This window comes from Cyprinus carpio, chromosome A9 (assembly GCF_018340385.1).
Source record: "Cyprinus carpio isolate SPL01 chromosome A9, ASM1834038v1, whole genome shotgun sequence".
Classification (NCBI taxonomy): Eukaryota; Metazoa; Chordata; class Actinopteri; order Cypriniformes; family Cyprinidae; genus Cyprinus; species Cyprinus carpio.
Genome location: NC_056580.1, coordinates 1,678,767 through 1,699,281, shown reverse-complemented (window position 1 = coordinate 1,699,281; position 20,515 = coordinate 1,678,767). Strand labels below are relative to the sequence as shown.

Here is a 20,515-nt window from a genome sequence, read left to right as displayed (position 1 = left end):
AACATTGCACATTCTACAAGTGTGTATAATTTTACTTATTTATTTATTTTTGGATCGATTCATGATTAAAATGCAGTGGTTGCCACTCATTTTAAATGGCTTTGAAAAATCAAGGTGCAACACAGTAAAGAATATGCAATGTTATTTTACATGTGATTATTTTTTTATTGTTTCTTAGTATCTAAAATATTGGTGTCATATAAGCTTATTAGAATACAGATTAGCGTATCAAAAACAATGATAAAGGCAACTATTTTATTTATTTATTAATTTATTGTTTGTGGCAGTTCCAGTGAAAATGTTGGCTGGGCAAGTAATAATTTGAACCACTGTTGTTGTAGCATGCACAAGTGACGATTCTCTGTCAACCAATCAACATTCTGCAGTGATTCTAGCTCCAAAGGAAGGGTCCCAAAAAAGTGCTATTTTGGTACCATTCACATCTTCTGACAAAGGAAATGGAAATAATTGCATACCGTACTGTACTGCTAGGTGGAAACGAGCCATATATTTGCGTGCAAAACAATCCTGCCCCCTGTTCAGGTCCTGTTATATACAGTAGTACATACCATACAAACTAATCTGACATGAACAGTTAGTATGTGAATACCTTTGAAACCGATAGCACATGGTTTCAATAGCAATGTAAGAATGACTGTGTGAGTCTTGCTGTTGCGAGTGATTTAAATCAAAGGCATATGGACCATCGCCTAAAGAAAACATCTGTCACAACTCACATTTGCTTTTAAAATAATTCCATAGCCAAAGGGGGAAAACTACATATTTTAATGAACAATCTGAATACGGTTTCATCTTAAGATGAATCCAGCAAGAAATATCTAATGCCGTATGATGGTCTTGTGACATGCATTCAGCACTGAGCTGTTCGAATAAAAGCATCATTATGCAGTATGATGAATGTGATTTCCGCAACGTACAGTTATAAACAGACCCTGAGCTGTTGTGAGTGAATGAAGGAAACTCTTATTCCACCGGGACACACACACACTGTGTCCCTAGCTCTCATTAGCCTGAAAACAACAGAGAATTTACTTTGGCTCAATACTGTTCAGGAAACATGTGTGGTAACAGTCATTATTCACCTTTAAAAGGTGACCCTGTCTGATAGCAGCATGTACATGTGACTTCACAGAAGACATAACGGATCAACATGTGAACGCTTTGAACATCTTAATTGTCTGGACAAAATAATTTACAAACACACAACAGGCTGAACCCTAAACTAGAAGATCAGCATATGAACAAACACACAACTGTGCACAACATGCACAGTAACCCTTGTAAAAAGAAAACAAACAGGCAGAAACTGACACCCAGTGTCTCAGTGCTCAAGCAGTGTGTGTCAATAACTACAGGATTTATTGTATATTTATAAAAGATGTTTCAAATGAGGTCAAAACTTTATTTTCAAATTCAACACTGGGTCTAGTTGGTGGGTCGTCTAAATGACTAGATGGTTTTAAGAAAGACACCAATTTGATGCCATATATGGATGCCAATCAAAGCCTCTCAACTAACAGATATAAATAAATAAATAAATAAATAAATAAATAAATAAATAAATAAATAAATAAATAAATAAAAACATATGTATCACAAAAGTAGCAATTTAACCCTCTTAGCCTGTTCAAAAAAGCTCACACTTTGGATGCTTGTAGTAATTTTTTTCTTATTTACCCAAAGTTTATAAATAATTGCACTTGGCAGTTGGGCAAGACTAATGGCAGACTCTTTTGGTGTAACTTCTCTCTTTTCTTTTTTTTTCCCTTTAAGTAGAAATAATAAAATTATGCAATTCTTTTGGATTTTAGATTATTTACATATTATTATTTATGTGTGTTATGCTCTTACGTATTCATTTCCAATGGTATGTTAATTTTGACAGTGAACAGCCAAGGTGTTAAACCTATCAAATGATTTAGTCTATTTTTATTTATTTTTCAGTCACCAGTTTTGAAGTGAGTAAAAACATTTTAATGAAGGAAAAAAAAAAAATCTGGTCCAAATTTACTGTGTGGCCTATGAGAGTTTAAGAGGACAAGAGGGTTTTAACATGCGGACAGATGAAAACTAGTATAAAAAAATCTAGCTAAACGAATTTGTCAACCATAATAAACAATCTGTTGGTTGCTGGATGATTATTCAAGTAGTCAGCCATCATGATCCAACCCAAAACAATTGTCTGCATCCGGAGACTCCACTGGCTCATTATAAAGTCAGTCTGTCACACATAAACTATGAAGGCATAAATATATTCTGCTGCTTCCTCTTTTACAAAACAACACAAAAACCCAGAGAACAGTCTACATTTAGTTGTGTAGAATTCAATCAGAGCAGAGTAAGTGCTTTTCACAGAGTATTTTAAGATCCTACCAGGATCTTCTGCCCTCAGAGGAAACTGAAGAAGGAAATGACTCCTCCAAACACAGTCAAGAGTTGGCACCACACTCACTCAAAGAGATGTTCTCCTCTGAGCAAAAGCAAGTCACAGTGATGTGGTCATCACCAAAATGAACAAACCTCACAACACAAACACGCACAACTCATAAAACACAACAAGCTATTGTGAAAGTGCCTGAAAACACCAGCACAAACACATGCTGTTTAGAGGACATGTGTTCAGTGTGTCTTACTTTGATTTGATAGGGTGCCTCATAGTTCCTATGAGGGCTGAATCCAGCACACAGTTTGAAGAGACTTTTCATGGCTGAGCATGACTGTTTAACATATGTTTACCGCTCACGACCGCTGTGCTCATCATCTGTGCTGAAGCATGACAGCCCCTGCTCCATAACTAAAGCAGGGAAACCCTGTGTGACATACACCTGTCAATCACTGATCACCTGACTCTTCAAGGGGTGGAGTCTAGAGTTTGGGTCTGGAAAGATACAGGTACATCTCAATAATTTAGAATGTTGTGGAAAAGTTCATTTATTTCAGTAATTCAACTCAAATTGTGAAACTTGTGTATTAAATAAATTCAGTGCACACAGACTGAAGTAGTTTAAGTCTTTGGTTCTTTTAATTGTGATGATTTTGGCTCACATTTAACAAAAACCCACCAATTCACTATCTCAACAAATTAGGATACTTCATAAGACCAATAAAAAAAAAAAAAACTTTTTAGTGAACTGTTGGCCTTCTGGAAAGTATGTTCATTTACTGTACATGTACTCAATACTTGGTAGGAGCTCCTTTTGCTTTAATTACTGCCTCAATTCGGCGTGGCATGGAGGTGATCAGTTTGTGGCACTGCTGAGGTGGTATGGAAGCCCAGGTTTCTTTGAGCCTTCAGCTCATCTGCATTCTTTGGTCTCTTGTTTCTCATTTTCCTCTTTTCAATACTCCATAGATTCTCTCTGGGGTTCAGTTCTGGTGAGTCTGCTGGCCAGTCAAGCACACTAACACCATGGTCAGTTAACCAACTTTTGGTGCTTTTGGCAGTGTGGGCAGGTGCCAAATCCTGCTGGAAAATGAAATCAGCATCTTCAAAAAGCTGGTCAGCAGAAGGAAGCATGAAGTGCTCCAAAATTTCTTCGTAAATGGGTGCAGTGACTGTTTATTTATTTATTTTTTAAAACACAATGGACCAACACCAGCAGATGACATTGCACCCCAAATCATTACAGACTGTGGAAACTTAACACTGGACTTCAAGCAACTTGGGCTCTGTGCTTCTCCACCTCTCCTCCAGACTCTAGGACCTTGGTTTCCAAATGAAATACAAAACTTGCTCTCATCTGAAAAGAGGACTTTGGACCACTGGGCAACAGTCCAGTTCTTCTTCTCCTTAGCCCAGGTAAGACACCTCTGACGTTGTCTGTGGTTCAGGAGTGGTTTAACAAGAGGAATACGACAACTGTAGCCAAATCCCTTGACACGTCTGTGTGTGGTGGCTCTTGATGCCTTGACCCCAGCCTCAGTCCATTCCTTGTGAAGTTCACTCAAATTCTTGAACCGATTTTGCTTGACAATCCTCATAAGGCTGCGATTCTCTCGGTTGGTTGTGCATCTTTTTCTTCCACACTTTTTCCTTCCACTCAACTTTCTGTTAACATGCGTGGATACAGCACTCTGTGAACAGCCAGCTTCTTTGGCAATGAATGTTTGTGGCTTACCCTCCTTGTGAAGGGTGTCAATGATCGTCTTCTGGAAAACTGTCAGATCAGCAGTCTTCCCCATGATTGTTTAGCCTAGTGAACCAAACTGAGAGACCATTTTGAAGGCTCATGAAACCTTTGGAGGTGTTTTGAGTTGATTAGCTGATTGGCATGTCACCATATTCTATTTTGTTGAGATAATGAATGAAATGTGAGCCAAAATCATCACAATTAAAAGAACTACTTCAGTCTGTGTGCACTGAATTTATTTAATACACAATTTGAGTTGAATTACTGAAATAAATGAACTTTTCCACGACATTCTAATTTATTGAGATGCACCTGTATGCTTTGGATCTGCATACTAGCACACTACTCTTTGGTGATGTCTACTAACTACTAAAACGGAACTAATTATGGAAAACTTTTCATGCATTTTGGCTATTATTTACACGACAACAACGTTTTGGTGGCCTGCAAACTTTAAAAAAAAAAAAAATGGTTTCAAAGTGCAACTTTTTGAAAATTACGTTAACACTATCATCTCTGTGTAAACCAAGAAAACTCAAATTTGCGAAAATTGTGATTTCATTCGCATCTATATTACGTGTTCAGATATTGTTCTTTGTATGTGAATCTTTTAAAAATGCTAAGGAAAAACGTTTCTATTTTTAGTACAGGCATTGTTACACGTACCCTTACTCTTTTTGTATCTTTCTAAGAGTAGTATGGAGTTCAGAATTTAGTTTGGAACTTCTGAATTTAGGTGGGTAGTTTAACTTGCACAATATGCAAATATGTCTCTATGCAAGAATATCTAATTGACTTATTAGCTTAGCTAATTGTCCTTTAGCACCTGATGGTAATTTTTTCCATCTGTGCCACCTTTGATGCTGCAGCTCAGTAAATTCACTAATCAGAGCTGATCCTCCCTGTACGCAAAATACGCAAGCTGCGTAGCTGCATCAAATCATGAAATGTGAATGTCTTACAGTCTCGCTTCAGACTAAAAAAAACAAGTTGAAAGCATACCGAGGTGCAGAATAGACACTGTTTCTCAAGCGCTTTCCTCGAGCGCGATTCGAGAGTGACACACGGACAAATGCGTTACATTCATTCGTTGATATCCACTCATATCCCACCCCCACCCCCCTCACGACACAGTTTTGCATAGGGCCCCCAGAAGTCTAGGATTGGCACTAATGAAGGGTTTATTGAGTACAGTGAAAGTGAGTTAAGTGCAGCAGAGAGAAAGCAGCTGCAGAGGTCAGATCTGTGCGTTTGTACCTTGTCACTGTCTACAGTGTTCTGAGAGGTTCTGGACGCGATGGAGATGGTGTCCGGCTGACTGCTGCCATCTCCCTGACTGTCAGCATCCTCACCAGCCTCCCTGCAATCAAACACACAAATAAAAGTCCCGATGAGGGATGTGCCTGAAGCTGGATACTTTATTCGGCACAGATAATGATGTCAAAATGAATAACAAATTCAAACAAATAAACAATATTCATTAGATACAGTCAGTCCTTGTTCTTGCTGGGTAACAGATGAGCCAGGTGAATAGTTTAGATAAACAACACAAAAAAGTGAATGTGTAAAGTGAATGAGTGTAAACTTTATGAATAAAGCAACACATTCTCATTGCCTTCATAACTATTTGACATTTTGGCAAACTGGTGGCTGATTCGGATGAATTTGTAAGATCTCACTTATACCTTTTCACATCTGCTAACACCCTACTGATTGTTATGTTTAGGGGTGGAGCTTCATGCTTTAAAAAAAAAAAAAAAAAAAAAAAAAAAAAAAAAAGAAATTGTGCTTTTGTACAAATCATATAATACAAATTCATTAAAAAGCACAACTTTGTACTATTGTTATAAAATATGAGTCGCTTTGCAGTTTCTGATGTGCAGCAGCAAGCACTTGAAACACTTGAAATATATATATATGAGGTGCCAAACAAGAAATAAATTATAATTATATAAAAATCTGAATATAAAATTGTAAATTGTGAATAAATAGTTATAATGAATATATAAATGCAAACCTGAAAATATACTTATAATTCTGAATATATACATGTAAATCTGAATATATATTTAGCATTCTGAATATATAAATGTAAGTCTGAATGTATAGAATGTATATTTATAAATCTGAATTTATAAATGTAAGTTGTGAAAAATAGAAGTATATCTAAGTATAAAGTTATAAATCTGAATATATAAATGTAAAATTTGAATATATAGAAGTACATCTGTATATATTGGTACAAGTCTGAATATATAGAAGTGAATCTGCATATATATCTTTTAATTTATATATATATTTTTTAATTTATATATATATATATATATATATATATATATATATATATATATATATATATATATATATATATATATATATATATATATATATATATAAATTAAAAGATATGTACAAAAATTTTGTACTCAAAAGTAACAATTTTATAAATTATCCCAGGCATGTTTGTTATATTTTAATAATGACGAGAACAGAATTACATTTAAAAAGCGCTTTTCATATATTTTGGACAGACTTTCTTTTTAAGCCCTGCCCACATTCAGTTTATCAGAAAACAGATACAAATAATTTTGCTATTTGCTTTTTGAGCAGATTTAGATATTGGCTTCACTGTACATACTTATTCCCATATGTACACATTTTAACAATCGAATGGAGCTTGCATGAGGAGAGACAAGATGGCAAATGATTATACATGAGCATAAGCCTCCTGCATTATCATGAATAAATGGGTATGCATATTCATGAATGTAGTGTTTTGTCTCATTCTTTATACAGATCTACATTTAGTCATTTAGCAGATGCTTGCATCCAAATAGACATACAAATGATTTGATCACAATTCACAACAAACAAAGCAGAATCTACAAATAGCACTGTGTACAACTGCAGCATCTTTGCACCATTATGAGAGCTGAGGTTATGATAACATTATGAATGAATGCAGAGTTTCATTTTCAGGACTGGAGTAGAGTATGCCTCGGTACAATGTGTCTGACCTCTTGCTGTTGTTGCGGGGTTTGACTGGGGTTTTGGGAGCATGGATTGGTTCCTTTAGCGCCCCCTTCAGGTGAATGATTCTCTCCTGGATGACCTCTCGGATGTTTTTAATCCATTCTTGCTTCACCTCGATACTGGACGCCTGACACAGACACAGTCATGCACATTACAAACAGACGATTCCAACAGAACAGCAGGGTATGGAAGCCCGTTTCCACCAATGAATAAAATATAAAAGAGGTAATTGCGACTTTTTATCTCACAATTCTTTTTTTTCTCAGAACTGTGTGATATAAACTCACAATTGCAACTTAAAAAGTCATAATTGGGAGATATAAACTTGCAAGTGCAAGAAAAAAAGTCAGAATTGCAATTGTGTTTATATCTCGTAGTTCTGACTTTATAACTCGCAATTTTGAGTTTATATTTCGCAATTCTTACTTTATAACTTTTATAACTTTATAACAGTTGTGAGTTAATATATATAAAAAGTCGCAATAACCTTTTTTCATTTTTTATTCAGTGGCAGAAATGGGCTTCCATAGCAGGGAGCGACACAACAATCATGAAAAAAATAAATAAATAAAAAACAGGACATGTAGGAAATGTTCATGAAAATCTTTGCACACAAGCAATTTCACTGACTGGAACATGTTTACAAATATTTACCACTCTAAAAATAATGTATTAATAATAAAATGATGTAATGTACCTTGAGGACAGTCTTGTTGTCGGATGAGGGTGTGCGTCCCACCCACAGGGCAAATTTACACGGGTCTCCTTCCACATGTTCTGTCACCCCCAATTCAGAGGTCTGCAGACGCAATCAGAACATCACACACAGATATTTAAAATATCTGCATGGAAAATGTATTTAGGAGCATAACAGTATGAAGAATTTAATTAAGACTGAGATAACCTAAGATTGAACTTTACTGAAAGCGGAACTTTGAAAAGCATTGAAAATTGAAAGCATTTCCAAAGCAGAGTCTTAAATTGTGTTTGTGAGATAATTCCAGCTAACCAGAGTACAACCAAAGACACATCTGGATCTGTTCACAGGTACACTGAACACAGAGAGAGGGGTGACAAACGCCCCATCTGGTCCACACACCTGCACGGGCTGGTTCCAGGTATGTGTGGAAACACTTAACATGTTACACAATGTGGTAAAACAGATGGGAAATGTAGAATTCAGACATAACTGTGTTCATGTGTGCACTAACTGATCCCTCCCACGAGGCTTTCCTTTCATTTATGACATTGAAATGATCTAAAACAGGGCTCAAACTGGATTTTTTTCTGTCTGTTTTAAATAATTAATACATTTATTAATTTATTTGAGAAATAAATATATTATATGCTTTTTTATATTTATTATATTTAGAATTTAAATCATAATATTAATTTTATGAAGTCAGTTTTTTTCTCTAATGTTACTTACTTCATGACAGTTTTATTATTAATTCATGAATTATACATTTCACACAGTTTTTTTTAAGGACTATGGCATATAGAGATTTGTTTTTAGTTTTCAACCATTTTTAAACAATGCCTTTAAAACTTTGTTGAATTTGGGCATTTTTTTTTTTACAAAACCTTAATTACATACATACAGTATTTGAAATATTTGCAACAACAATATGCAATAAAAGACAGAATACCAAATGTCTCTAACATTTTGTGGACTTTTTGTAAAGAAATGTATACTTCTATTCAGCAACAATTTGATTAAATTTGATTAAAATTTATAATGACAAAAGGTTTATATTTCAAATAAATCCCTTTCTATTGAATTTTCTGTTGAACTATTCATCAAAGAATCCTGAAAAAATATTTCCAAAAAATAGTAAGCAGCACAGCTGTTTTCAACATTGATATTAATCAGAAATATTTCTTGAGCAGGAAATCATATTTGAATGATTTCTGAAGGATCATGTGACACTGATGCTGAAAATATGGCTTTGATCACAGGAATAATTTACATTCTAAAATATATTCACATAGAGAACTTATTTTAAATTGTAGCAATATTTCACAATCTTACTGTATTTACAGTATTTTCGATCAGGAAATGCTGCCTTTGTGAGCATAACAGGCTTCTCTCTATCTTACCAACCCCAAATTTTTATGTGATGAATGTAAGTGAGATGTAATGAAAATGCAGTGATAGTGTGTGTGTGTGTGTGTGTGTGTGTGTGTGTGTGTGTGTGTGTGTGTATGTGAACTGAGTGATATAACTAAATACCAGTAGTTTGTTCTTGTAGATGTATTTGGATCGACCCGCTGAGTCTTTGATTTCTTTGCTGAAGACGAGGGAGATCTCGAAGAGGAAGAGGTGGCGGTCTCGTCCCTTACGGATCAGAGATTTGGGGTCCCACACCTGGAAGGTGTCCTGCAGGAAGAGTTCACCCTGAACGTCCAGATTCTCATCAAAACCTGACGGAAGAAAACATCATGTCAGAGGCTGAAGGTTTATTTAAGCATATCATTGGAAAAGAGTAATAAGTGTGTGTGTGTGTGTGTGTGTGTGTGTGTGTGTGTGTGTGTGTGTTCAGTGGTGTTGTACCCTCAAGCATGCTGACGTGCATGGCGTCGTTGGCTCTCTTTGGCACACTCAACATGACCTCCAGCCCGTCCTTAATTTCACCTTTACCTTCTTCACAGCAGGACAGCAGCTCCTGTGAGCACACACACTGTCCTGTACACACTACACAGCACACTGAACACTGCATCTGACCTTCTCAAAAACACATGGTACCTTGAGCAGCAGCTGGTATTTGGTGATTCTCTGCACAGGTTTGATGAGGTATGATGATATAGAGTTGGCCAGACCATGTCTCTTCTGAATCTCCTGTTCAGAGCAGGCAAAACCATCATCATATAGATAAATCTCTCATGTGGGACACTCGTGTTAATTGGGTTTGTGCTAGCTAATGAACAGAGTATATTACAAATTTCCCCTTCTGGGACAATAAAGTATTTTTCTTTTCTTTTCACTGACTAACTGAATACAGTGAGATGCTCAGGGTCAGAGACTCACTCACTCCATCTACTGGCCACTTCAAGTGCTCTGATGAACAGCATTGAGTTATTTCATTTCAGCTAAATTTACTTTAGGTCAATAATATTTAAAACTCATGTAGTGCAATTTGCTGAAGATATAAAAGAAGACAAATTATATTCAGAGTTACTAAATTATTGATTTAGAAAACATTTGTACTTACGTCGAAAAAACTCCCAGCATGCTCTAGGATGAGCTGACTGGAATCTGGTTTGTTTTTGCAGTATTTCACATAAATATTAAACTTATCAGCCTGAAACACAAACACGTAAGTTTTAATTCAGCATATCAAAGGAAATCAGAAAGCTACCATATAATATTCGCAACGATTATTGATTGTCATAATTCTTGCTATAATAAAATAATTTAGCGGGATCTGAATGTCTTAAGTATGTCTTTATAAATTATGCATATGAGCACAAATAAAAAAATAAAAATTAAATTAAATTCTGAATTATGGTTAGTTGGTTGTAATTATGCATAATTTGCTGTTATTATTATAGTAGGTACATTTAACATGGACACTGTAAAATAAAGCATTACCATTAAAAAAAAAAAAAAATAATAATAATATTTTTCTCAGTTGTTTGTTAAAAAAAAAAAACATAAATTGTATGAGATGTTAGGTGCACAACAACATAAATCGCTTCCTGAGCAAATGAAATGACATGCAGGTGTTTTAGAAACACTCACCCATGTAACAAAGCAATGGCCCACATCCTCAGGTAACTGCTCATAATTGATCAGCTCTTTCAGGAATATACTGTAACACACACAAAACAACATGCCATACACAATTTGCATATGTAGAATTTCAATTGAAAAGCATATTAGCCACCTCTTTCATCTGCAAAAACAAGAAGACTGTGCATATTCTGATAAAAGCCCAAAGGCTTATGGCTTAAAACATGCCATTAATATTTGATTTAACGAGAGAAACTCACTTATTATGGAAGTCGTAAATCTCCTGGATGTTTCCAAAGATGATGTGTGCTTTGTTGGCGATTCCTGGAGGGATTTCCTCTACGCCGTTGGTCATCTCCCACAAATACGTCTAATAAATACATCAAACAAAGAGAAGTGAGTAGACATACACTAGGAAATTACTGTCTGCTGTTATTGGCATGCAGTATCTCAAAGACCTTCAGCATCTTGATGTACATATAGGCAGAAATACAGAAGACTTAAAGGTAGAGTAGCAAAAGTGTTTAAATGTAAGGATCAGGATTTATTATTATTAATAAAACTGAAACACTTACCTCTAAACATTCGTGTAAGTCCCTCACATAAGCCTTTTCTGTCTGTAACAGCTCTGCTATAATAAACCTGCAACAATACAAAGCAGCAGTCGATTATAAGAGTCTGAAACTGTAGTGTGTGTGTGTGTGTGTGTGTGTGTGTGTGTGTGTGTGTGTGGAGCTGCTGTCTGGAGGCTGTGTATGGTCACTTACTCTTTCTTCCGAGCTGATTTCCTCTTTTCCTCGTTGACCTCGTGGTTGGGGTCACGCAGTTTGACCTCTGGGTCAGTTAGACTGGCTGGAATGATATCCAACTCCAGATCCTTATTATCCTGAAACACACACACACACACACACACACACACACACACACACACACACACACACACACACACACACACACACACACACACACACACACACACACACACACACACACACACACACACACACACACACACACAATCAGTGCGTGTAAAAAAAAAAAAAAAAAAAAGGGTGCTGGATGCACAAGGTATGCAAGTTTCTAGAATGTATGGATATGATGCTCAGAAAACACTGCCCCCCCAAAAAAAAACATGAATGAATGAATGAATAATATTTAAATATTTTAAGCAGTTGCCTGCTGTCGTGCAGGTTCGGGTTAATGGGCTACTAAATAAAATTATCATTAAAAATTAATATCAATAAGAACTATTATGATTATTATTTAAAATGATCTACATAATAATAATTTATGCTGGTTAAATGCAGTACCTCAGAGCTGATGCCCAGACTGCAGCGGTATTTGGCCACACGCAGGGAGAAATCTCTGTAGCGCTTGTCCACTGCGGTCACCCACTTCTTCAGCTCGGTGACGTGCGTGTGCCCTTTCTCCACAAAATTATCTGCCAGCTGGATCAACATCTTCACCTTCTCCTTCGTTTGCTGCGTCACACATGAACATTATGTGTGTGAGCGTGTGGTTTGTTCATTATGCTCAAAATCTTTTAAATGTTCCTCAGAGAATATTAATTGTGGGAAGGGTTCAAGTGGCAGTATGTGTCACACATTAGAGACGGACATGAAAAGCAAGAGGAAGAGGTGAGGGGAAGTGTTTGTGTCTCTGTACCTTGGCAGAGATGCGGAATTCTTCGTATTCTCTCAGCAGTTCCCGAGTTTTCTCCACCGAGTCTCCCGGGGACGTGTGAGAGGTGAGATAGACCTCTCCTGCCTCCTGGATCCACTCTAACGCCTGACACAGAGACAGAGTCAGTCCTCAGATGATCCCAGTCAACACGCAGATCAGTCTGTACAGCTCTCACACACACCCCAAACATTCACAGAATCACAAAGACCCAATATAGGACGTTCTAATAACAAAGTGAATGTGTGGACTTATGATTTGAATGCAATTTAATAGTACTACATCTGCCAGAACTTTACCTTCATTCTTACAAATGTGTCAGAGTATAATGTTTTTTTATTGAAAATAAACATTTATATATGAAAATTTCATAAAAACAAACACATACCAATCTAACCTATTTCCCAATACGCCAAAACAAATGAATGAATAAATAAACAAATAAGTCATCAAAATATATTTTATATATATATGCTAAATATATGTTGTAAACAGTGAAGGTCAATGAAATATATATTTTTAAAGAGAATATCTATTTAGTTTCAAGACTGATATACCAAAATATAATTCAAAATGTATTTCAGGTGCAAGAAAATACATTTCCAGTCTTACAATAGCAGTAGTTTGAATTTAATGTAAATGTGTTATATGCTCATACGTTTTACAGACAACATAGTTTTTCTTTAAATGTGACATATGCAAATGTATTTTCTTGCTTTGAAATATATAGCACAAAGCATATGTTTTTGAATAGATTTATATTCTTATAATATATTTATAAAAAAATATCTAAAATAAATGAATAATAAAACAGCAATAAATAAAAAATAATAAGGTAGAAAATATGTCCACAAATATATTTTGAAACATATTTAGCAAATATATATATATATATATATATATATATATTATATATATATATATATATATATATATATATATATATATATATATATATATAGGTATATTTCAAAATATATTTCAAAATGTATTTTTTCGCTGTATGGGTTGTTACATTATTATTTCTTTTTTAAATAAATCTTAAGATTTTTTTTATTATTATTATTATTAATTGAAGTATCTTAAGAAGCTAAATAATTATCTTAATTAAATAATTTAAATGGTAAATCGAAAGTAAGTAATCGAATCTATATTCACCATAATTTTTAAGGTTATCAGTTTTAATGTGATAATTTGGTACACTAATCAAAAAAATGCTTAATTAAAGCAACTTAATATTTCAAGTGTGAAATACAATATAAAATATAAAATAAAAGCATATTTTCACAAATTCTGAGTCGACATACAAACCGCTAGATGGAGCACAACAAAACAAAAAAGAAAGCAGAGGTCTCACGACTTAAAACTGAACTACTTCATTTGACACAGTGTGTCAGTTTTGTGTCTCACAATCTTAAAAACAGTCAAAGAAAAACAGCTCCATACTATGCTGTCTAACACATGTGACTAATTATTAAATATGATTTGAGGACAGAATACAAGACCCCCAAGTATACACTGGATAGACTGAAAAAAAAACATAGAATTGTAATGTGAATTATTTTAACTGATTGACAGTTCTATTTATTATGAAACGCAGACTTATTCAGACAGGTTTTGAAGAACTGTTAAACTGTCAGCTTTCTACTGAAAATTCTGTCTCTCTTTCATGAGCATCCTTACATCATAAAATACAAATGCAACACAAACAACAACAAACACACACACACTGTACATTTACAGAACACAAAGAATGTGCACCCACAAAAGAACAACAGAAACATACTCATTCACACAGATAAATGTGAATGCACAAACCACAAAAGTCCACACACACACACACACACATACACACACACACACAGAAATGTGGCTCAGTGTTTTCACCTGTTTGGCGCTGCGTTCAAACACCACATACTGCTGACACTGATCCAGACGCCGCTTCTTCATGGTCCAGAAATGCAGAACTCTGTTTTCCCTCTGTAGCAGTTCATGCAGGATGGCTGTTTAAACACAACACACACACACACACACACACACACACACACACACACACACACACACACACACACACACACACAACAAATGCTTAACATGACTGAATGAATGACTGGATAAACGAAGCATGTTTTGTTAGAAAGAAGCTAAGAAATGCTGAAAATATGAAATGATGGACACACAGTTATCAGATTCTGCTATAATTAGCTTTGAAGCTCTGACCTTTGACCTGTTGCTCAGGGCCGCGCGTGTTGCTGGATGATCCCTGAGTGCTGACGTTATTCCGATGGATGTATTTCAGAAAAACCTCAGCATTTCGCCTGGCCAGAGTACACGCCTGAAAAACACAGCAGACCCTCACATGCACACAGTCGAACACTTGGGCTGCATTTATTCGTCATGGTCTTAAAAACTGTTTGATCTACAGATTCTTCACATTAGCTGTGTACAATAAATACAAATGATGACCAAATAGTCCAGGAGACACTTTTGTGATTGTTATTCCAACATGAAGTTGGTGACTGGATCTGGGCTGACTGATGCTGATAGAGAGATGGCTGTTCAGTAGTGACCTTGAGAAAAGCCTCTTTCTGTTCCAGGTGCTTGCTGATGAGTGGCAGCACATGATCCGTCTCTGCTGAAGATCCCAGTTTATCATGAGCTCCACACCAGTCCTCATCTCTGCGGTACTCCTGCTCCAGACTCTCCAGCACGCTGCACACCTGTGAATAAGCCATTCGTATGACATTTAGCATGATGCAGGGTTCGGGAACAAGCTGTGCCTGCTGTGTCACTAGCTGGTCATATATTATATATATAAATAATCATTTTCTCTTCATGACGTATTTCCAGTTTAAATAGTTTTTAAATAGCGTTATTATTAATGAAATCATTTAGATTTTATATATTTATTGTATTCTTTGTTTTATTTAACATTTTGTAGTTAATTTTTAATAATAATTTAAATTAAAAATGTGTCTTGTATAATAACACTATGACATTATTTTTCAGACCAGACAGAATGGTACTTGTTTAATCCACTTTTTGGATCCACTTTAGTAGTTCTGTATTCTGTAATTTTATAATTACATTGTCTTTCAAATATGGTTAGGTAAGCTAAAATAATCTAATGCAACTTAACTAGTATGTCATGTATATATATATATATATAATATATATATATATATATATATATATATATATATATATATATATATATATATTTGTTATTACATATAATGATGAAGTTGCAATTAAGTACATGTAAAATATATTAAGTTTAAATATAATATCAAAATAATATGCTACAGTTAAAATGATAATAAAGTACTTTGCATGTGTTTTAGTATGCATTTAGTTTGAAGTACACTGTTAAAAACTAATAAATAAACAAACAGCACAATGCTGTGTTTCTACACTGCATATGTACTATGAAGGCACCCAGCATGCAATGCAGCATGAATAGATCATGCTGTGGAGGTTTTTATTTACTAGATCAGAATTTCGAAGATGAATATACAAGGTCAAAGAGCCCAAACAAATGCTAAACACTAACCACCATTATGATGACTTCAAAACAATTACAGCACTAAATTTCTCACAGTTAAAGACCACTTTATAATGTGAATTCAGAGTGAAACAAGAGCAGTAAATTTCCTGTGATGCTAGCCTCATTCTGCTGTTCATTCACAGTCATTTGTAAGAAAATGCATTGATTTCATAGTAATTTTCTGACTACAGTAATTTATTGTGAAATAATACTCTTTAATCCTGTAAATTCCTGGCAATTTTTTACAGTGTACACTACAAGTGCACATTCAACATAATTGAGTACACTTTGGTAATATGCCACTGAAACTAGTCTTGGGACACTTGACCATCTTGTAGTAAGTCTTCTAGGGTTGTAACAGTCATGGTGAAGTGATGCAGAACACAAGAGGATGGACTGATGGCTGTTTCTCAGCACCTGTTCGGATGTCTTGTAGAAGGCTACGGAGGCGTTAACCAGCTTGAGTCTGTCCTCCATCTTCAGCATGAGCTGCTGCCAGTATACTGCCACCTTCTCAGCACAGCTGCGGATGGCCTCAGGGTCAAAGTGTCCGGCCTGTAACATGATCTCAGCCTTCTGCTGCACCTGTAGTGCGCTCTGATGGGTCTTCTGAAGAGAGTTAGCATGGAACAGAGACTGCAGGGAGAGAAAAGAGGGAGATGTTAGCTTTAAAATAGTGAGGACATGTGACAGCAATGTAGCGTAGTTATCAATTTATAAATCACAACGCCAAGCTATTTTTAGATTATTACACAGTGTGCAGCTATATAATGTGCAGCATGTACGGAGCTCTATGCTGGTGTTCCATTCTGAACACAGCCAATAATTCCACATGTTCTGCAAAGAGGAGGACACTTTTCAATTTCATAAACTCTTAAATCACAAGCATTAAAGGAGACAGGTAATTAAAAGTTAACATCTATAAGAGAAGTTAATTTGAGCCTCTTTTACCCAGCTGACAGCTTGAGGTTTTCTACAGTCAGAGGCCGGCCTCTCTTCTGTCTGCTGGCATTGTCATGATGAAGGAAAAAATAAATCTAACTTTAATAGTCAGGACATTTAACAGCAGAGTCGAGCAGGTAGAACCTCGTCCAAAGCAGGAAATAAAGACCAATGCCAAATCCTGTGATAAATGACATGACTACTGTACTGAGAGATACAGACTGATAGCAGAAAGCATGATTCATTCCTTTGCATTGCTTGCCTTGGACAAAAAAAAAAAAAAAAAAAAAAAATACAAATAAATAATAATAAAATAAAAATCTGTGCTGATAATGAATATTATTGGGCAGAATCTGGTTCTATATCGCCAAGCCGTGAATTGCAGTAAAAGCAGCAGAGCAGTTCTAGACTGACTGTGGGTCATAAATCCTTCAGGTCAATGTTATGATCCATCTGTGAAATTTTATGAATGAAGGATTCCTGTTGGATCTGTTTGGAATATTCTGGAAGTAATCTCTTCCATACATCGTTAACATCATAGTGTTAAAATTTATTGTGAGAGCACAGAGACGGAAGGATTTTGACTAAAAGTGAAGCGAGAGCAGAGGAGATGTGATATTATCAACTTGTTATGTTGATAGATGTTGATATGTAAATGTGAATGTGTTTTCTGAACATTTCAGACTCCATTAAAGGTCCTTCTGGACTGGCGAAGGATTTTTAGTGCATGTTTGAGTATGACTACATAGCACATCAAACTACTCCTGTTTTTATTTTTCCTTCATATGACCCTTAAAAAAAGAACAAGAGAGATTGAAATAGAGAGATAGAGAGTGGGGGGAAAGTACTTAAGTTATTTCACTCATCTGTGTAAAGGTCAGGGCTGAAGCGATGTTACTACAGATGACTCACAGATAAAAGTTACACAAAAATGTTGAGAATGTACAGAGAGAAACAGAGACAATGAGGGATAGAGCCTGTGTGTGTGTGTGTGTGTGTGTGTGTGTGCGTGCGTGCGTGTGTTTACCTCTATCGCGAGCTGGAACTGCTCATGCTCTCTCTGTAGTTGTTCGGCCTCTGACAGTGAGCTTGCGTTCACCATACTGGCATCCAGCATAGACTCACCGTTACGAATCCAACCCAGAACCTAAACAACACGCAATACAACGAACACGACTTCAGAACTGTTTCTGTACATTTAACTGCATGCAGTATTAATTGCAATAAAATGAAAATGTATTAGTTTGCATTTATATTAAATGCATTAAGCTGAACTTTAAAGTGTTTTTTGACACAATTAAGTATGACTTAAATACATCCTTATATGCAATTTCTATTCTATGCAAATTCCAATTTCTTTGAAATATGGTTAATGTGTGCTGACAAGCATTTATGGTACATTAAAAAATACCTTATTGTCATTTCTATTGAAACTTATGTCACATATTTAAATATATTTGCATTTACACATTTGTAATGATGAATTAGCAATTTATTAAATATAATATCAAATAACACACTACAGTTAAAATTATAATCAAGTACTTTACATCTGCATTTAAGTATACTCTGAAATAGCTGTCAGTCCGATCTGAATATGACACTGTCAGTGTGGAGTGATATCCTGAGGAGACTGAGCAGAATTCATAACTCTCTCATTTCTCTCCATTAGCAATCATGTAGTGGCAGACACCTTAGGGCCATCTCTGGGGACAGCACTCTGGCCCTCACTTAGGCTCTGAAAGATATTAGCACTGAGAGCCGCACTGAATCAGCTAGCACAGTCGCTGCATCTCTCTCTATTGATTATCAGTCAGATGAAGTCAAGAGAGAGCCACGTGAGACTGTGTGTACTGGCGTCCAGCACTGTGATACATCAAGAGCGTGAGAGAAAGAAGAGCAGATGAGTGACCTTAGACAACCAATACTTTGTTATTTTTGACAAATGGATCCGCTATAGGGTGAGTCCTCTGAAAGACTTGTGGCATTATGGGTAAAAGGAGAACACACCTACACTACTGTTCAAACGTTTGGGGTCAGTAAGATTATTTATTTCTTTATTTAGCAGTGGCAGATTAAACTGATTAAAAGTTACAGTAAAGATTTTTTTATAAATAAATTACAAATATATATAATATTATAAATAATGCTGTTCTTTTGAACTTTCTTTTCATTAAAGAATTATAAAAATATATCATGGTTTTTACAAGTGTTATATATAAATAAATAAATTAATTATTGAGCACCAATCCAGCTTTCCCATAATTGTAATAAATTTAATTGTAAAACATATCACAATAGAAAACAATTATTTAGATGCATAATAATTATGCATTTTATTAATTATTTATTTTAAATCAAATAAATGCAGGCTTGATGAGCATAAGTGATCATTACTGAAATGTTGAAGGTCCATAATTCAGGAGTGATACGCACACACAAAATGTAGCCATAATTTTAGGAATAAAATAACAGGTGACACAAATCAGGTGAATGATATATTTAAAAAAAACTGTAAAGTTTGGTGTATGTAAGTACTACTGAAATGAAGATTTCTATCTCACATCATGAAGAAACAAACAAACAAAAAAATCCTAATTTTTAGAAAACTCCCTTTAAAGATATGTACTGTATTTAAAATGTAAAGGCACAAATAGACACAAAAAAGTATACTGAAATAAAGACATAAATGTGTATTTTTGATGTTTTTCTTTCAATAGACTAAAATAAGTTATAGAAGCAAAATAACCCAAAATCTTAAAATTAACCAATGCCTGAAAAAAAGGCCTGTCTTGCCTTTAACATCTAGTGCCAAAATAAATAAATAAATAAATAAATAAAATTCTTTATTACTTAACATTTTCAGTCATACATTTTATAATGACTAGCGGTTGAGCATTAAGCACAGCTTTGTATACTGCACGTACATAATATATTTGTATAATGTTGGTAAAATTGTTTTTACCAACTCTGGTCCTGGAGTACCACCAAAAAAATCACATTTCAGGACTCTCCCTTATCTAAGACACATATTTCAGGTATATAGCATGGACTAGTGATTAAACGGATCATAGGTTGATCCGTGATCCGTACGGACCAAGCCCCACGGTTCGGCACGCATGTGATCTGTGGATTAATTGCAAAATTTTACCATAATAGAGTATAAGTTTATCATTTGTTTGAATTTACACAAACAAGCGAATTTTAAACAATTCCAGAGATAAAAGGCGAAAGGTAACTCGATTCATTACTCGCGCGCTGTTCTCTACGCGCAAAGCTGCACGCACATGAAGCGTGCACTGGCTGTTCTCGTCTCTTTAATCATGTTTTTAATCTTTTTTAGTTTTTCTTGTTTTATTTGGTGTTGTTTGATGTTGTTTTGATTTAATTTGTTTTTGGAAAGCAAATTAAATTGAAATAGTTTTCTTT

At 35.1% G+C, this 20,515-nt stretch overlaps 1 protein-coding gene across 1 annotated transcript in view; it reads right to left on the bottom strand.

The window, feature by feature from the left end:
* The window catches only part of kalrna (kalirin RhoGEF kinase a), a 175,987-nt gene that overhangs the window by 38,418 nt on the left and 117,054 nt on the right, over positions 1–20,515 (bottom strand). The window contains exons 16-33 of the mRNA XM_042763062.1: positions 18,114–18,233; positions 16,562–16,780; positions 15,168–15,317; positions 14,818–14,932; positions 14,485–14,600; positions 12,583–12,705; positions 12,228–12,398; positions 11,685–11,803; positions 11,493–11,559; positions 11,178–11,287; positions 10,927–10,996; positions 10,397–10,486; positions 9,931–10,023; positions 9,739–9,850; positions 9,418–9,608; positions 7,882–7,983; positions 7,169–7,311; positions 5,409–5,511 (exon numbers count right to left, since the gene is read on the bottom strand). Coding sequence (XP_042618996.1) covers positions 5,409–5,511; positions 7,169–7,311; positions 7,882–7,983; positions 9,418–9,608; positions 9,739–9,850; positions 9,931–10,023; positions 10,397–10,486; positions 10,927–10,996; positions 11,178–11,287; positions 11,493–11,559; positions 11,685–11,803; positions 12,228–12,398; positions 12,583–12,705; positions 14,485–14,600; positions 14,818–14,932; positions 15,168–15,317; positions 16,562–16,780; positions 18,114–18,233 — 2,214 coding nt within the window. The remainder of the gene's footprint in view (positions 1–5,408; positions 5,512–7,168; positions 7,312–7,881; positions 7,984–9,417; positions 9,609–9,738; positions 9,851–9,930; positions 10,024–10,396; positions 10,487–10,926; positions 10,997–11,177; positions 11,288–11,492; positions 11,560–11,684; positions 11,804–12,227; positions 12,399–12,582; positions 12,706–14,484; positions 14,601–14,817; positions 14,933–15,167; positions 15,318–16,561; positions 16,781–18,113; positions 18,234–20,515) is intronic.